The 14,829-nt window shown below is 36.6% G+C and overlaps 2 protein-coding genes across 6 annotated transcripts in view; both read left to right on the forward strand.

Moving 5' to 3' along the window:
- Positions 1 to 1,717: 1,717 nt before the first annotated feature.
- tbr1a (T-box brain transcription factor 1a) lies at positions 1,718 to 11,053 on the forward strand. The gene is given in 9 exon segments (XM_048172431.1): positions 1,718 to 2,177; positions 2,209 to 2,578; positions 2,950 to 3,104; positions 3,404 to 3,525; positions 4,616 to 4,774; positions 4,887 to 4,948; positions 9,840 to 10,308; positions 10,310 to 10,390; positions 10,392 to 11,053. Coding segments are annotated over 9 exon segments (1,803 nt in total). The 5' UTR covers positions 1,718 to 2,029; the 3' UTR covers positions 10,629 to 11,053.
- A 2,562-nt stretch (positions 11,054 to 13,615) lies between these two features.
- Positions 13,616 to 14,829, forward strand: part of slc4a10a (solute carrier family 4 member 10a) — a 66,865-nt gene continuing 65,651 nt past the window's right edge. For 3 of the 5 annotated variants that reach the window (XM_048172428.1, XM_048172423.1, XM_048172424.1), the window contains exon 1: positions 13,621 to 13,927. In XM_048172428.1, coding sequence (XP_048028385.1) covers positions 13,880 to 13,927 — 48 coding nt within the window. In that variant the 5' untranslated portion in view covers positions 13,621 to 13,879. Of the gene's footprint in view, positions 13,928 to 14,829 lie in introns of all 5 variants that reach the window. The other 2 variants (XM_048172430.1, XM_048172426.1) reach the window with 2 other exon arrangements.

A 14,829-nucleotide genomic window follows, 5' to 3' on the forward strand; every position in this document is an offset into this window, starting at 1 on the left:
ACTTTAATCTCAAGATGGTTTTATTTTTTTATTATTGCTTGGCCCTAATCCTCTTCTGTACCTATGCACTATGTGTCATCTACAATATAGAAACTAGTAAATGTGTGAACAAGTTACCGATCTCAGCCGCAGCTTCAGCGTCTATTTATAATGTAGTATTCTAGAGAGCATTTGATTGGACAGAAGATCTGATGAGAAGCTGAAGTCCGCGGTGATGTGATGAAAATCCGTGATCCATTTTAGCGGAAGTGAGAGACTAAGTTTCGAATGCTTATATCTCCTAAATGCGAATTTTGTCATTGTTTTGGAACACACCTATTCATAACCTTAAGGCGAACATATTCATACTAAAAGCTAAAAAACTTACATTTTGATTTCAGGGGGACTTTAAGCAAATATGTAACTATTGCACAAAAGCCCCCTTCAAGGTGATATAAGGGGATTATTATTCAGTAATGATTGACTGGCTGCAAATTATTTTACTAGTAGGTTATCTTATAGCTTTTGCTAAGAAAAAAGACCTGTACAACGTAGAAAACAATTGACCTAGCAATGCTGTGAGCACTGTTATATGTACTATATGTACAGTATTGTATATAATAGTGTAATGTATATATATGTAATAGTAATATATAATATTAATATAGTATAGTAATTATTACTATATGTGTATAATTTATGTACAATAATCTTTTACTTTTTCTATGGATTATTTAGCTACAGTGTAACACTTATTCTTCTCTTCACATCCAGCCTATTTAACCTCTTACCAGCTTATCCTATACCATGTTATCATGGTGACTCATGAGTTTTTAGAAATGTGTCCGTTTTTATGCTCACTGTATATTACAATTAAAATTTATTATTTATTAATTTAAAATTTATATTAAAAGCTTTTCTTCCTTATTGTGACTTATATCTGAGTGAAACTATTCTGAACAAGAAAAAATGTAGGGCGGGACTTGATTTTGCTCATCGGGAGTTGATTGGATGTCATTTGAGTGACAGGATGTCCTGCCCTTGGGCCAGTAAACACATCATCAGAGAGGAGGTGTCTCTGCAATAAGTTTTTATTTTGAATAAAGTCTATGAAGGTGCTTGGATAAATAATTTATTTTCAGTTTTAATTTCATGATTCTGCATCTAATTTCCTACTGAACAATCAAGGATGTGCCAGTTATCTAAAGGGGTCCATACACTGTAATAGTTATGAAAGTAGCAATAGCAATGTTTAGACCTATATTTTTGACAGTTAAATACTGTGATTTAGAGTAAATAGGCCCAATGAAAGGGTGTAGGCCTATAGCTGTTTAATGTAAATTATGTGCTGCTGGCACAAAAAATGACTACTTGACTGCCTTCCATATTCAAGTTACGAAGAAAGTGTAAAACTCTTGCAGTTCAAAAAGCTTACGCTACGTCCTACGCCTTCCCTATTCAACTTACAAAAAAAAGCGTACCTGACGCGACGCCAGTTTACACTTTCTTCGTAACTTGAATACGGAAGGCGGTCTGACAGAAGCTAGATATTTTACTTCTTAACCTGTATGGATATTTTATTTACACAAACGCATCGTTACGCTTCAGAAGGCCTTTATTTACCCCCGGAGCCATGTGGAGTACGTTTATGATGGATGGATGTGGATGGAGACGCTTTCTTCAGCTCATACTCGTTTGGTAACGCTTACCGTCATTATAAAGCTTAGGATATTTATTAATATTTCTCCGATTGTGTTCATCAGAAAGAAGAAAGTCATATACACTCATGGCTTGAGGGTGAGTAAAGCTTGGGCTAATTTTTATTTGAAAGTGAAATAATCCTTTAAGTGGGCTTAATGCCAATCTAAATGCAAATACCAGCCCATTATGCTGTTATCAAATGCGGAGCGACGTCATTTTCCTATATTAAGCTCGGTGTGAACACGCTCTAACACATGCGGCAGAGGGCATGAACACCCAGTCAAAGCAGTATGTCTGAGGTCTGAGGTTCTGAACCCAGGTTAAACTCCGAGAACTTTCTCAGAGAGTTATGCACCTGCAACAACTCCCCTCACCGTCCGCACTGGCCAACAAACCGGTGAGTGTGGACACTGATTTTACGCACATCGCCGCCGCGGGGGACGACCGCGTCTCCTCCTCCGGTGACACTCTGGAGAACGAGCCACCTTTGAAAAGACTCTTCCACAGGGATAAGAACCCCGTCAAACGCTCTGGACTACGTCTCCGCGGCACGGGATGATAGTGAAAGCGCGGAGAATTGCAATTTACCTGAATCAAGTCAAGCGCGGACAGATTTCGCCTCGTCTTCTGCAATGTTCTCATATTCAGGTCAGCAAGTAGTGCCCGCGCTCCCGGCACTCTCCAGTCACTACATGACACCTCACCCGGTCATCAGCAACGGGCCGTACAATGGGCTGAGCTACGCGTACTCAGAGCCGTACGGACAAACTTATACAAACGCCGCCGTCTATCCATTCCCCTCGGTGCCTGGTAAAGCGCAGGTTTACCTGTGTAACCGGGGGCTGTGGTTCAAATTCCACAGACACCAAACAGAAATGATCATAACTAAACAGGGACGGTAAGTCTACATTTTAATTTATCGATATTAGTATTTTTGAAAGCTTATAAAAAGGCATCAGAGAAGGATCAAAATAATATTTTTTTAATAATAGGCTATGTATTTTTTTTTTTATATTTTATTAATATTATTAGCCTACAATTGTTTTGTAATTAATTTAATTGGTAATAATTTATTATAAATTGATTTTATTTCAATTGTTTTTCAGTCCATTTGATTGCGGACGGATGTCTAGTAGTAGTTTCATATGTTATATATATATATAATGATATGAGAGAGAGAGAGAGAGAGAGAGAGAGAGGCTATATTTTATTTATTTGTTTACATTTTGCTCTTTGAAAAGTAATTTTTTGTTTCGGTTTTTCCTGCAGCCGGATGTTTCCGTTTCTTAGTTTTAGTGTTTCTGGTCTTGACCCGACGTGTCATTATAATATTGTTGTGGATGTGATTCTGGCGGATCCGAACCACTGGAGGTTCCAGGGCGGAAAGTGGGTTCCTTGTGGCAAAGCGGACACTAATGTCACTGGTAAACTCCATGTTACGGGTAAACTTAAACAATCAAACGTCTGGAGAGGAATTTATCATGAATCCTTGCTCCGAGCAGATTTTATAAAAAAAAATAAAAAAAAAAGAGTCACATGGTTTAAGAATAGCAAACAAAAATGTGATTTAACTTTTCCCAGGCGTAATAACCCCATGGACTAAATGATAAAAAAAGTCAGATATTAATAAATAAATATTCATGTAATGATAATGTTAGTTACTTCCGTTTAGTAGTAGGCCCTAACAGATGAATTAAATGTTTTTGTGGCTGTTGTTGTGAAGGAAACCGAGTATACACGCACCCGGACTCTCCTAACACCGGCGCGCACTGGATGCGTCAGGAGATCTCTTTCGGAAAACTGAAGCTGACAAACAACAAGGGAGCTTCAAACAACTCCACTCAGGTGATTTCTTATTTAATTTTCTCTTCTTGAAAAGAATCAGTAGGCCTATTAGTATTTTAGTTAGTTGGGTGAGTCAATAATCGACAATAACTCCATTTAAGGTCAACATCCAAATGATTTCATTTGGCACATGAAAAAAAAAAAGTTGTTTCATAATGACATTTGTGAAGGTCTGTCCCACTTTTATCTTAAAGGATTAGTCCACTTTTAAATACACTTTTCCTGATAAATTTACTCAACCCCATGTCATCCAAGATGTTCATGTCTTTCTTTCGTCAGTCGAAAAGAAATGAAGGTTTTTGAGGAAAACATTCCAGGATTATTCTGCTTACAGTGGATTTCAATGGCTACCAACAGGTTGAAGGTCAAAATTACAGTTTCAGTGCAGCTTCAAGGGCTTTAAACGATACCAGATGAGTAATAAGGGTCTTATCTAGCGAATCGATCAGTCATTTTCGGAAAAAAATACAACCGTTTATGCTTTATAAACAAAATATCGCCTTGAACGTACTTCAAGCTTCCGCATTCTTCATAACGCTTACGCTGAATGTCCTACGCCTTCCTTATTCAAGTTACTGAAAAAAACGAAACTGGCGCCGCGTTCTTTCCCTTGAAGCTGCACTGAAACTGTAATTTTGACCTTCAATCTGTTGGTAGCCATTGAAATCCACTGTAAGGAGAAAAATCCTGAAATGTTTTCCTCAAAAACCTTCATTTCTTTTCGATCTTGGATGACATGGGGGGGAGTAAATTTATCAGGAAAAGTGTATTTAAAAGTGGACTAATCCTTTAACATGGCAATATAAATATAGTGTGCCTCTTTTAAAAATTATAAATGAATTATCACACTATAACCATATCTTACATTCACCTTTACTTCCTAAGAGCTTGTTTGTAGCTGTGTAATAGCATGAACAGGAGGTTATATATGCGGAATGGTTACCTGTCCATTTCGGTGTAGTAAAAAGCAAGCAAGGAAATTATATGTATGTATTCTTTATTTTTTAAAGGCAGCTTGTGAAGTTTCTTATGGTAGGTGGAATGTTTTTTTTTTTTTTTTTTAATATATATTTTTTCTTTGTCCTTCAAGATGATCGTCCTACAGTCTCTTCATAAGTATCAGCCGAGAGTGCATGTGATTGAAATAAACAAGAGTGGAGATGAAGATACAAGTGATCCTGATCGAGTGCAGACATTTACCTTTCCCGAGACGCAATTTATAGCTGTCACAGCTTACCAGAACACAGATGTAAGAACTAGTCTTTCACTGCATTCATTTACACTACAAAAAAAAAAAAAAAAAAAGCAAGCAAGAAATGAATATGAACTGATTTAATTAATCTGTTTCTTTGTTTCCTCAGATAACTCAACTAAAAATTGATCACAATCCATTTGCTAAAGGATTTCGGGAAAATTATGATTCGTAAGTCCATTTTCATGCAAATTAATGCATTGATAATTGATTCTCTTGCAGGTTTTCTGATTTGAATTTTAATTTTGACTTGACTGCGGAAATGTTTTTTTAAATTAATTTAATTAATTTTATACATTAATATATAATTATATTTTAATTTTTTTTCTATCAGCATCTTAAAACATATTTCTGTTAGCAATGTCCATGTTAGATATTTACCAAATTTAAATAATTACAGAAGCAATGCTGCTAATAGTAACATGGACATTTATCTTCACATTTTTCCTACTGCATTTTAGAAAATGGGAGGAATTTCCTGTTTGGGGAAGCTGAAACAAATCATTTCAAATCATAAGGTTGCGTTATAAATAATTCGTATCCATCAATTTGACTGATTGAGCTGTAAAATGTCCTTCATGTTCTATTTGACGTCAGGAGAATAACGCTTGGTATTTTAACATGGTATAACAAGAATATCTACGGCAAGAGCTCTTTTCAGTCACTGCATTGTTTTCCTCCTGATTATTTTCTCTCTTTTTTTCCCTTTGTATTCAGCTGTACATATACTGCGCTTTTGTGTTCTGCTCTCCCGATTTAATTTACGATATATCCCACAAATATTTCACTGGAATGCACTAAGAATCTCTTGTTTTTCTCCTCAAATCCTCACGTCTCTTTCTAGGTTTGTTTTCACATGTATGCTATAAAATGTAATTCCCCTTTTCACTTCTAATCCATATTAGCAGTGTTTACTGGAATGTTTCTAAAGCAGGTAAATAGAATATTTATAGACTGTCAAAATGGCAAAAATCCCTTCGAAATTTTATCACTCAATGTTACATTTTTTATATATATAAAAAATAAAATAAAATATAAAATATTTTATATAAATGACAACTAAGGAAAATCCCAAACTCAGTATCTCAGAAAATTAGAATATTACTTAAGAACAATACAAAGAAAGGATTTTTAGAAATCTTGGCCAACTGAAAAGTATGAACATGAAAAGTATGAGCATGTACAGCACTCAATACTTAGTTGGGGCTCCTTTTACCTGAATTACTGCAGCAATGCGGCGTGGCATGGAGTCGATCAGTCTGTGGCACTGCTCAGGTGTTATGAGAGCCCAGGTTGCTCTGATAGTGGCCTTCAGCTCTTCTGCATTGTTGGGTCTGGCATATCGCATCTTCCTCTTCACAATACCCCATAGATTTTCAGGGTTAAGGTCGGCGAGTTTGCTGGCCAATTAAGAACAGGGATACCATGGTCCTTAAACCAGGTAATGGTAGCTTTGGCACTGTGTGCAGGTGCCAAGTCCTGTTGGAAAATGAAATCTGCATCTCCATAAAGTTGGTCAGCAGCAGGAAGCATGAAGTGCTCTAAAACTTCCTGGTATACAGCTGCGTTGACCTTTGACCTCAGAAAACACAGTGGACCAACACCAGCAGATGACATGGCACCCCAAACCATCACTGACTGTGGAAACTTTACACTGGACCTCACAACGTTTGTGTGCCTCTCCTCTCTTCCTCCAGATTCTGGGACCCTGATTTCCAAAGGAAATGCAAAATTTACTTTCATCAGAGAACATAACTTTGAACCACTCAGCAGCAGTCCAGTCCTTTTTGTCTTTAGCCCAGGCGAGACGCTTCTGACGCTGTCTGTTGTTCAAGAGTGGCTTGACACAAGGAATGCGACAGCTGAAACCCATGTCTTGCATACGTCTGTGCGTAGTGGTTCTTGAAGCACTGACTCCAGCTGCAGTCCACTCTTTGTGAATCTCCCCCACATTTTTGAATGGGTTTTGTTTCACAATCCTCTCCAGGGTGCGGTTATCCCTATTGCTTGTACACTTTTTTTTTCTACCACATCTTTTCCTTCCCTTCGCCTCTCTATTAATGTGCTTGGACACAGAGCTCTGTGAACAGCCAGCCTCTTTTGCAATGAACTTTTGTGTCTTGTCCTCCTGGTGCAAGGTGTCAATGGTCGTCTTTTGGACAAGTGTCAAGTCAGCAGTCTTCCCCATGATTGTGTAGCCTACAGAACTAGACTGAGAGAGCATTTAAAGGCCTTTGCAGGTGTTTTGAGTTAATTAGCTGATTAGAGTGTGGCACCAGGTGTCTTCAATATTGAACCTTTTCACAATATTCTAATTTCCTGAGATACTGAATTTGTGATTTTCCTTAGTTTTCAGTTATAATCAGCAAAATTAAAAGAAATAAACATTTGAAATATATCAGTCTGTGTGTAATGAATGAACATAATATACAAGTTTGACTTTTTGAATGGAATTAGTGAAATAAATCAACTTTTTGATGATATTCTAATTATATGACCAGCACCTGTACAGTGTTGGGGGTAACGCATTACAAGTAACTTGAGTTACGTAATCAGATTACTTTTTTCAAGTAACTAGTAATGCAACACATTACTTTTAAATTTACAACAAAATATCTAAGATACTTTTTCAAATAAGTAACTCAAGTTACATTGTTTTCCCATGTATTGACTGAGAGCTCTCCTGTCCCCATGTCAGTGTTGCCAAGTCTGTGGTTTTCTCGCGGAATTGGGATACTTTAACACTGTTGCCGCGGATTGTTTTTCATGTCTGCGGGTTGAAGCTCCTGAATGCAAATTTTACCTGGATAACCCTGCCAAAAATGTCGATTTTACCCCCTGGAATGCGATTTTTACTGTGGGCCTCGCTGATACGTGATCGGGCTAGTTTTGAGTAGCAATTGGGCAGGTTTTGTTGTGAAAACCTGGCAACCTAGCCCCATGTTGAGTGAAATCGTGAGTAAGTGCAGAGGTGTTGTGTGCGCTGTGAACAAGATGGTTATTCTAGACTAAATGTGAGCATGCATTTCTCACTTGCAAAAAAACAGAATCAGTATTTCTCAAAATGAATAAAAACAGTGAAATGCAATCTCAAAATATTGCACAAACCTGCAATAATTAAATATATTAAATTAAACAAATACACTATGTATTTAATCTCACTTTATTAACCAATGTCTTTGCTTCTGACCTTACACGATCCAATTTAACCATCCTAAGCAAAAATGAGTTTAGATAAACATCACATTTGTGTGTGTGTGGGTTTTTTTTTTTTTATTATTTATTGCTGAATTAAGAGTGTTGAAATTTCTTCTTCAATCCAGAATGGCAGCACAGCTGAAAGGTTTGTTTTAGCTGCGCCCTATACTGTACAGGCATGAATTTGCAACCTGAGGCTTATTCATTTCACTTTTGTTGTGAAAGGGCCTTTGCATTTGCCAAAATAGAACTTTTTTGTTGTTAAAAAACAAAGAAGCAAACCCAGCCCAGTTGAGAAAAAGTAATGCAAAAGTAATGTAATGCATTACTTTCCATAAAAAGTACACTGTAAAAAATGACCGTGATTTTAACAGTAAAAGACTGTAAAAATGCTGCGGTGAAAAACTGTCAATTGGTTTATAGAAAGTTTCCGTACTATATACGGTGAATAACTGTAACAGATCTAACGGTACATTTAATGTAATTTTACGGTAACATACCGTTAAATTCACAGTTTTTGGAAGTGAAAAATAACAATTCAATTGTAAAATTTACAGTGAAAAACCGTAAATTGACATTCCCACAATTCCCTGCGTGACACTTCACATTTGATATATTTTCGTTGAAATGACTCTGTTTCTTCTTAGTTTTTCTCATTTTTTTCTAATCAGTTATGTACATTAGGGTTTTATGTTACATCTAATGTTGTTAAATTAATGTTTATTGCATTTTAAAAATTTCATGCATGTTACCATGATGGTGTTTAGTGTGTGTGTGAATTGACACTGTGTGCTCCTTCTATATGTTAGTGTTGTCCTTCTCAGCTTCTGGGAAATCTGCTTGTGATGAACTTTGATTCATCATGTGACTCTTATCACCACTGTGTTTGGTGACTGTCAGTGTATTATAAAGGTACAAAACAGATATTAGTACTTCGTTAGGTTGGTATTAAATGAACATTATATCAGTTAATGAAATACGTTATTTTACCGTAAATTTAACAGATTTTTTTTTTACGTTGCTACTGTATTTTTTACGGTAAAGTTCTGGCAACCACAGCTGCCGGTTTTTTTACCGTAAATTTTACTGGGATTTATTTTACAGTGTAACTGTTACACAATTAGTTACTTTTTAGGGAGTAACACAATATTGTAATGCATTACTTTTAAAAGTAACTTTCCCCAACACTTATGGTACGTATTAGACACTACAGTGATATTTAACAAGTCTTTAATATTGCTGCGGGAAAACAAATCGAGAATTTAGGGGTAGTAATTTATTAAAGGGATATTTCACTCAAAAATGAAAAATCTGTCATCATTTACTCTCTCTCAAGTTGTTCCAAACCTGTATGAATTTCTTTATTCTGCTGAACACAAAGGAAGATATTTGGAAGAATGTCAGTAACCCAACAAATCTCACCCCCCATTTACTACCATAGTAGGAAAAATACATACCATTGGTAGTCAAATCTGTTTGGTTACTGACATTCTTCCAAATATCTTCCTTTGTGTTCACCAGAACAAAGAAATTCATACAAGGTTGGAACAACTTGAAGGAGAGTAAATGATGACAGATTTTTCAATTTTTGGGTGAGCTATCTCTTTAATGCTTTTACACTTTTTCTTATAAATTTCCTTTTAATGTTCAATGGTTGAAGGGTGAGTAGAATAATGTCATTTCATTGTACCCAGTTTTTGAAAATGCTTATTATTACGTTCATAGAGCCAACCTTTCGCTGATTATTTAAGTTTAATGGAAGTTACTCCCATAATTTGCTGCAAAGCATCATGGGATGTAGGAAAATGGTTGATAGTAGGCCTATTACCTAATTTCCTCCTGTTTGTTTCCTCCATGTCTTCAGAAGTTACAGTGGCTGTGACGCTGACCGACTGACCTCCACACCTGGCGACTCTCCACACTCTCAGTTGCTGCCTGGCTCACGATACGCAATGACAAGCGCCTTATTCCAGGAACAGTTTGTCAACAGTTACACAAAATCCTGTTTTACAACTCTTAACCCTGACCCTGTCACTACCGACCGACCACTCATGCTTACTAACAGCCTAACGAACCAATCCCAAGAGAGCAGCACGGCCTCCGGACAGCGCTGGTTTGTGTCTTCCTCAGCCTCTCCATCATACGAAACTGATATTAACGCAGCAGCTTTGCTCTCTTACGCCACAGCAGGGGTCAAAGGTCTGCCTTTTACTAGTACTGGTGGCACTAGTAACAGTTTGGATTACTACACCAATGCTGCTGGATGGGATTCGAAAGGTTTTCTAGATAACAGCAGTAAAATCATCTCTCATCTGCCTGGCTGGGTTATGGAATGCGACTCATGAAAGATCCACACAACCAAATTACATGCCCGAGGATGGAGATATGTTGGAAATAGACAGATCTTCTCTGGATGGTTTCTGAAGAGATTGAAGGAAAAGATGCCACGGATTTGACATGGACTGAGACTCAATCTTCCATTAAATCAGTCGATTCCAGTGATTTAAGGATTTTGGAAGAAGCGCAACAGAGAAATTCCTCTATAACTCCTGATTCGGATGTTCAGACTGCAAAAGACATTCAGGTGTCACAGAACAGGGAAAGAAATGTGATCAAAGAATCTGACTTTTTTCATTTTAACACTCAGACGTAAACCTGCCTGGGCTGAGATTAAAATGCAATTAAAATATTGTTAGTACAGAAATAACTTTATGATGATGATTTATGTATACAATATTTATTTATTTTCATGTTAATGACACTGCACCATTGCTGAACCCTGTCTGAACTGAGTATTCTGTGTATTTTTTTTTAGTGGTGGTAATTTGAAAAAAAGAAAGAAAGGAAAAAACATCCATTAATGAGTGTTTGTTAAAACATACAGCCCAAATATAGGCTAATTAGTATAGATAAAGTGTTATTAAAATCACAACAGTGTTTAACATGGGAATTTAATGATCGTAAACTAACAAAACTGCATCTTTATCAGAAGTTTTTTGATCAATGTGAAGTCATGGCATTCTGCTGGTGTCAGAATGTTTGATGTATAGCCTAAATAAATGGTCAGATGTTTGAGTATATTAAATCCCCTCAAAAATCTTTGCAACTTAAATTACAGTTTAGATTTGGTTCCTTATTTATTGTTGTATTATTTGCATTACAACATTGCAACTTGGTGTGAGTGTATAATGCTTTATAACACTGACATCTAGCGGCGAATGCAAGAGCGAACTTTCGAATGCTGTCTATGTAGGTAAGCAGCTGATCGGGTTTTGGGACACCGCTTAGTAGGCTGTGTCCTTGACACGGATGAAATAAGAGTTTAATTCTACCATAAGCAATGGGCTTAAACACGGAAGCAGAATCTAGCACTAAATGCCGCTACAAAGTCTCTTAGTGTACATTACAGTGAAGGGATCAAATGAAGAATGGAGCTCTTTCAGCAGCTGTTGAACCCGAAATAACCAGAGACCCTACACAAAGCAAGTCTGCTGGCCAAACTGTTTCTTACTTATGTCAAAAAATGCTAATATATCAATTTATTTACAGAATATATGAACCTTATGGGAATAGTTATATAGTATTTAAAGTATTTCCTCACCTTCATGCCATTTCATTCGGCCATGTTCAGTTTAAATCCCAGGCTTGGCGCCGAAAATGCCACAGGTTTTTGCTTTTGTCTACCCAAACACTGCACGTCAGTTTGAATATGTGAAATGAAGCATAAACTTATTATTTTAGCGTTTAACGCAGACAGGAAGAATTTCACTGAATAGCCTACTCAATTTCAGTCATTTTTTCCTCACACAAAGCTACATCATATGTCTTTATAAGACTTGGACGTGAGTGGCATAAACTAGGTGGAGTGGGCTGAGAAATAGAAACTGGGTTATTTTTATGGTGCTTTTAATGTGTTTTCCCCTCTTTTGTCAATTGAAGATTTTACAAATATTTTCTTTTTGTTCCACAGAAAAATAACAATCTCGAAATTTCGAAAACCATGAGGCTCAGTAGCCTAAATAATGAAAGTATTTTGGGGCGCAACTATTCCTTTAAATGATTAGTTCACTTTCAAATTAAAATTTCCTGATAATTTACTCACCCCCATGTCATCCAGGATGTTCATGTCTTTCTTTCTTCAGTCGAAAAGAAATTAAGGTTTTTGATGAAAACATTCCAGGATTTTTCTCCATATGGCCTTCAAACGGTTGAAGGTCAAAGTTACAGTTTGATCCCAGACGAGGAATAAGGGTCTTATCTAGAGAAACCATTGCTCATTTTCTAAAAAAAAAAAAACTTAAAGATTTTATATGTTTTAACCATAAATGCTCGTCTTGAACTAGCTCTCTTCTTCTTCTCTATTTGAATTCCAGCAGTGTAGACACTGCTAAGTGTATTACTGCCCTCCTCAGGTCAAAGTTTGAACTAACTGTTATATACTTGCACTAGCATATTGTATATGAGAATTTAGTTCAAACTTTGACCTGTGGAGGGCAGTAATACACTTAGCAGTGTCTACACTGCCGGAATTCTAATAGAGAAGGAGAGCTATAGTTCAAGAGGAGCATTTATTGTTAAAACATTAGCATTTATTTATTAATAAATTTATTATTTATTTATTAGGAGCATTTATTGATAATTTTTCTTTTTTTTTCTTCTTTTTTTAGAAAATGAGCGATGGTTTTTCTAGATAAGACCCTTATTCCTCGTCTGGGATCGTGTAGAACGCTTTGAAGCTGCAATGAAACTGTAATTTTGACCTTCAAATAATTTTGGGCTCCATTGAAGTCCACTATATGGAGAATAATCCTGGAATGTTTTCATCAAAAACCTTAATTTCTTTTCGACTGAAGAAAGAAAGACATGAACATCTTGGATGACATGGGTGTGAGTAAATTATCAGGAAATTTTAATTTGAAAGTGAACTAATCCTTTAACTATTCCGTCGCAAAAAGGTCTAGTCGTTCGTTATATATAACGCCCACAAGGTGGCGTCAACGTCTAATGGAAGATATTGATTGATACTCATGGTTGAAGTCCAGTGGTAAAGCACTATAGATTAAATGTATGCCTTTGGTGGTTGACAGGCTTTATGAAAAATTCTATATGTGGGTTTGTAGATGAAGCACATTCATTGTCTTACCTATGAAGGGATGCATATTCCTTCAGTTTAAGGGTCAGATAAGCAGAAATATCACTGAAAACTGCATGTTCATTAATTGTTCATGCTGTAAATGCAATTCCACTGCTGGCTATTTAGCTGAAAAGTTAGGTCTATAACCTTGTGTGTGTGTGTGTGTGTGTGTTTGGAGGGAGGATGGAATTGTATTTGAATTTATCTGATATTTGAATTTTTTTTTTTTGATCTGGAAGTTTAAAAACAGCATACAATGCAAGAGACAATACACACTTTTAACTCAAAATCGTATTACTGAAATTGTTAAAATCGGCTTTTTTTTGGTATATAGAATATCAAAAACATTTTTCACTGATTTAAAATTATTTTTTTATATATATATATAACCTGAAGCACATTTTTTTTTGTCTTTAGGTTTGGCATTTGTTGAACTCAGCGCGCTCTATAAATAATTCTCACACTGTAGTAAGCCTCAAGTATCCGTTTGTCCCCGGAGTGTTTCATCCATTTATCCATCACATCCCGGTGGTTTCTGTTAACTCACGTGCTGCCGGTCGCAGCTGCGTCACGCGAGCGCAAATGACACGCTGAAGGAGCGCACGCACGGACGCGCGCGAATGAAGAAAGAGCGAAAAAGCCAACGGTTACTACTCCGCTGACGAAACCACATCAACATACATGACATTTTCTCCACCTTCCTATCAGCATTTTAGAGAAAAACCACCACAGACGAACAAGACGATATAGGCTAAGCCAAAATATCAGGGATGGATGTGAAAGACCAAGGAGCGCAGATGGAGCCGCTGCTTCCTGCGGTAAGAACCTGTTTCATCTTTCATATGGGATCCGTCAATGGAAGAACAATGACATGATGCTGTTGCGTGTTGCGGAAAAGAGGTGTCGGTGGTTCGAGCTGCATTGGGTTGGAGCCCATTATGGGCATCATTCACCCACCACCATTGGAAGACATTGTGTTTTAATTATTCATCGCACCTTTAATACAGACTCATTTACTAGGAAATGGCTCATGTTACATGGATACGGCGTTTAGGGTGACAAACACCGTCTAGCGTGGATTATGCATTTAATTACACACGTTTAGTAATGTGTAGTGATGTACAGTATGGAGTGTATATGTTAGTGTGTGTATGTGTGTGTCTGTTTAGCATTCTCATGAGTGGCATATACATCAAATTCCCACTGCGTTACTCTTGAATTTGATGAGGCCTTCACGTGTGATTGCGTTTGACACGAGATTCCACTTGTTCACCTCATTTACATTTATTGCCATGGATGTACATATTTATGGCTGGAGAGGCCATATGTAAAAATTTAAAATGATAGCTCCAGCTTAGGCTCATTTGAAAAACGTGCCTTTTCCTGCATTTTTGTAAAATTCCAAAGACACACCTACTGCTTATATATAATTTACTGCAGTTTCTAGATGAAATGAACACTTGTGACAATAAAACACCAACATCTATTATTTCCTTTCACACATATTATGGTTAAAGGGAAAGATTATCGATTAATAAAGTCTTGTATAGTTTACCAGACACTATTACACTTTTATCATAGTGCATGAGTTGTAAACGAATACGTTTTGACATTTCGTCACCTTGGAATTATAAGAATTATAAGGTTCTTTTGACAAAATTGAGTTCTTCACATTCTAATCCTGTAACCGCTTATTTACATTATGTAATTTTTTTTTAAA

Source organism: Megalobrama amblycephala, linkage group LG21 (assembly GCF_018812025.1).
Source record: "Megalobrama amblycephala isolate DHTTF-2021 linkage group LG21, ASM1881202v1, whole genome shotgun sequence".
NCBI classification, from domain to species: domain Eukaryota; kingdom Metazoa; phylum Chordata; class Actinopteri; order Cypriniformes; family Xenocyprididae; genus Megalobrama; species Megalobrama amblycephala.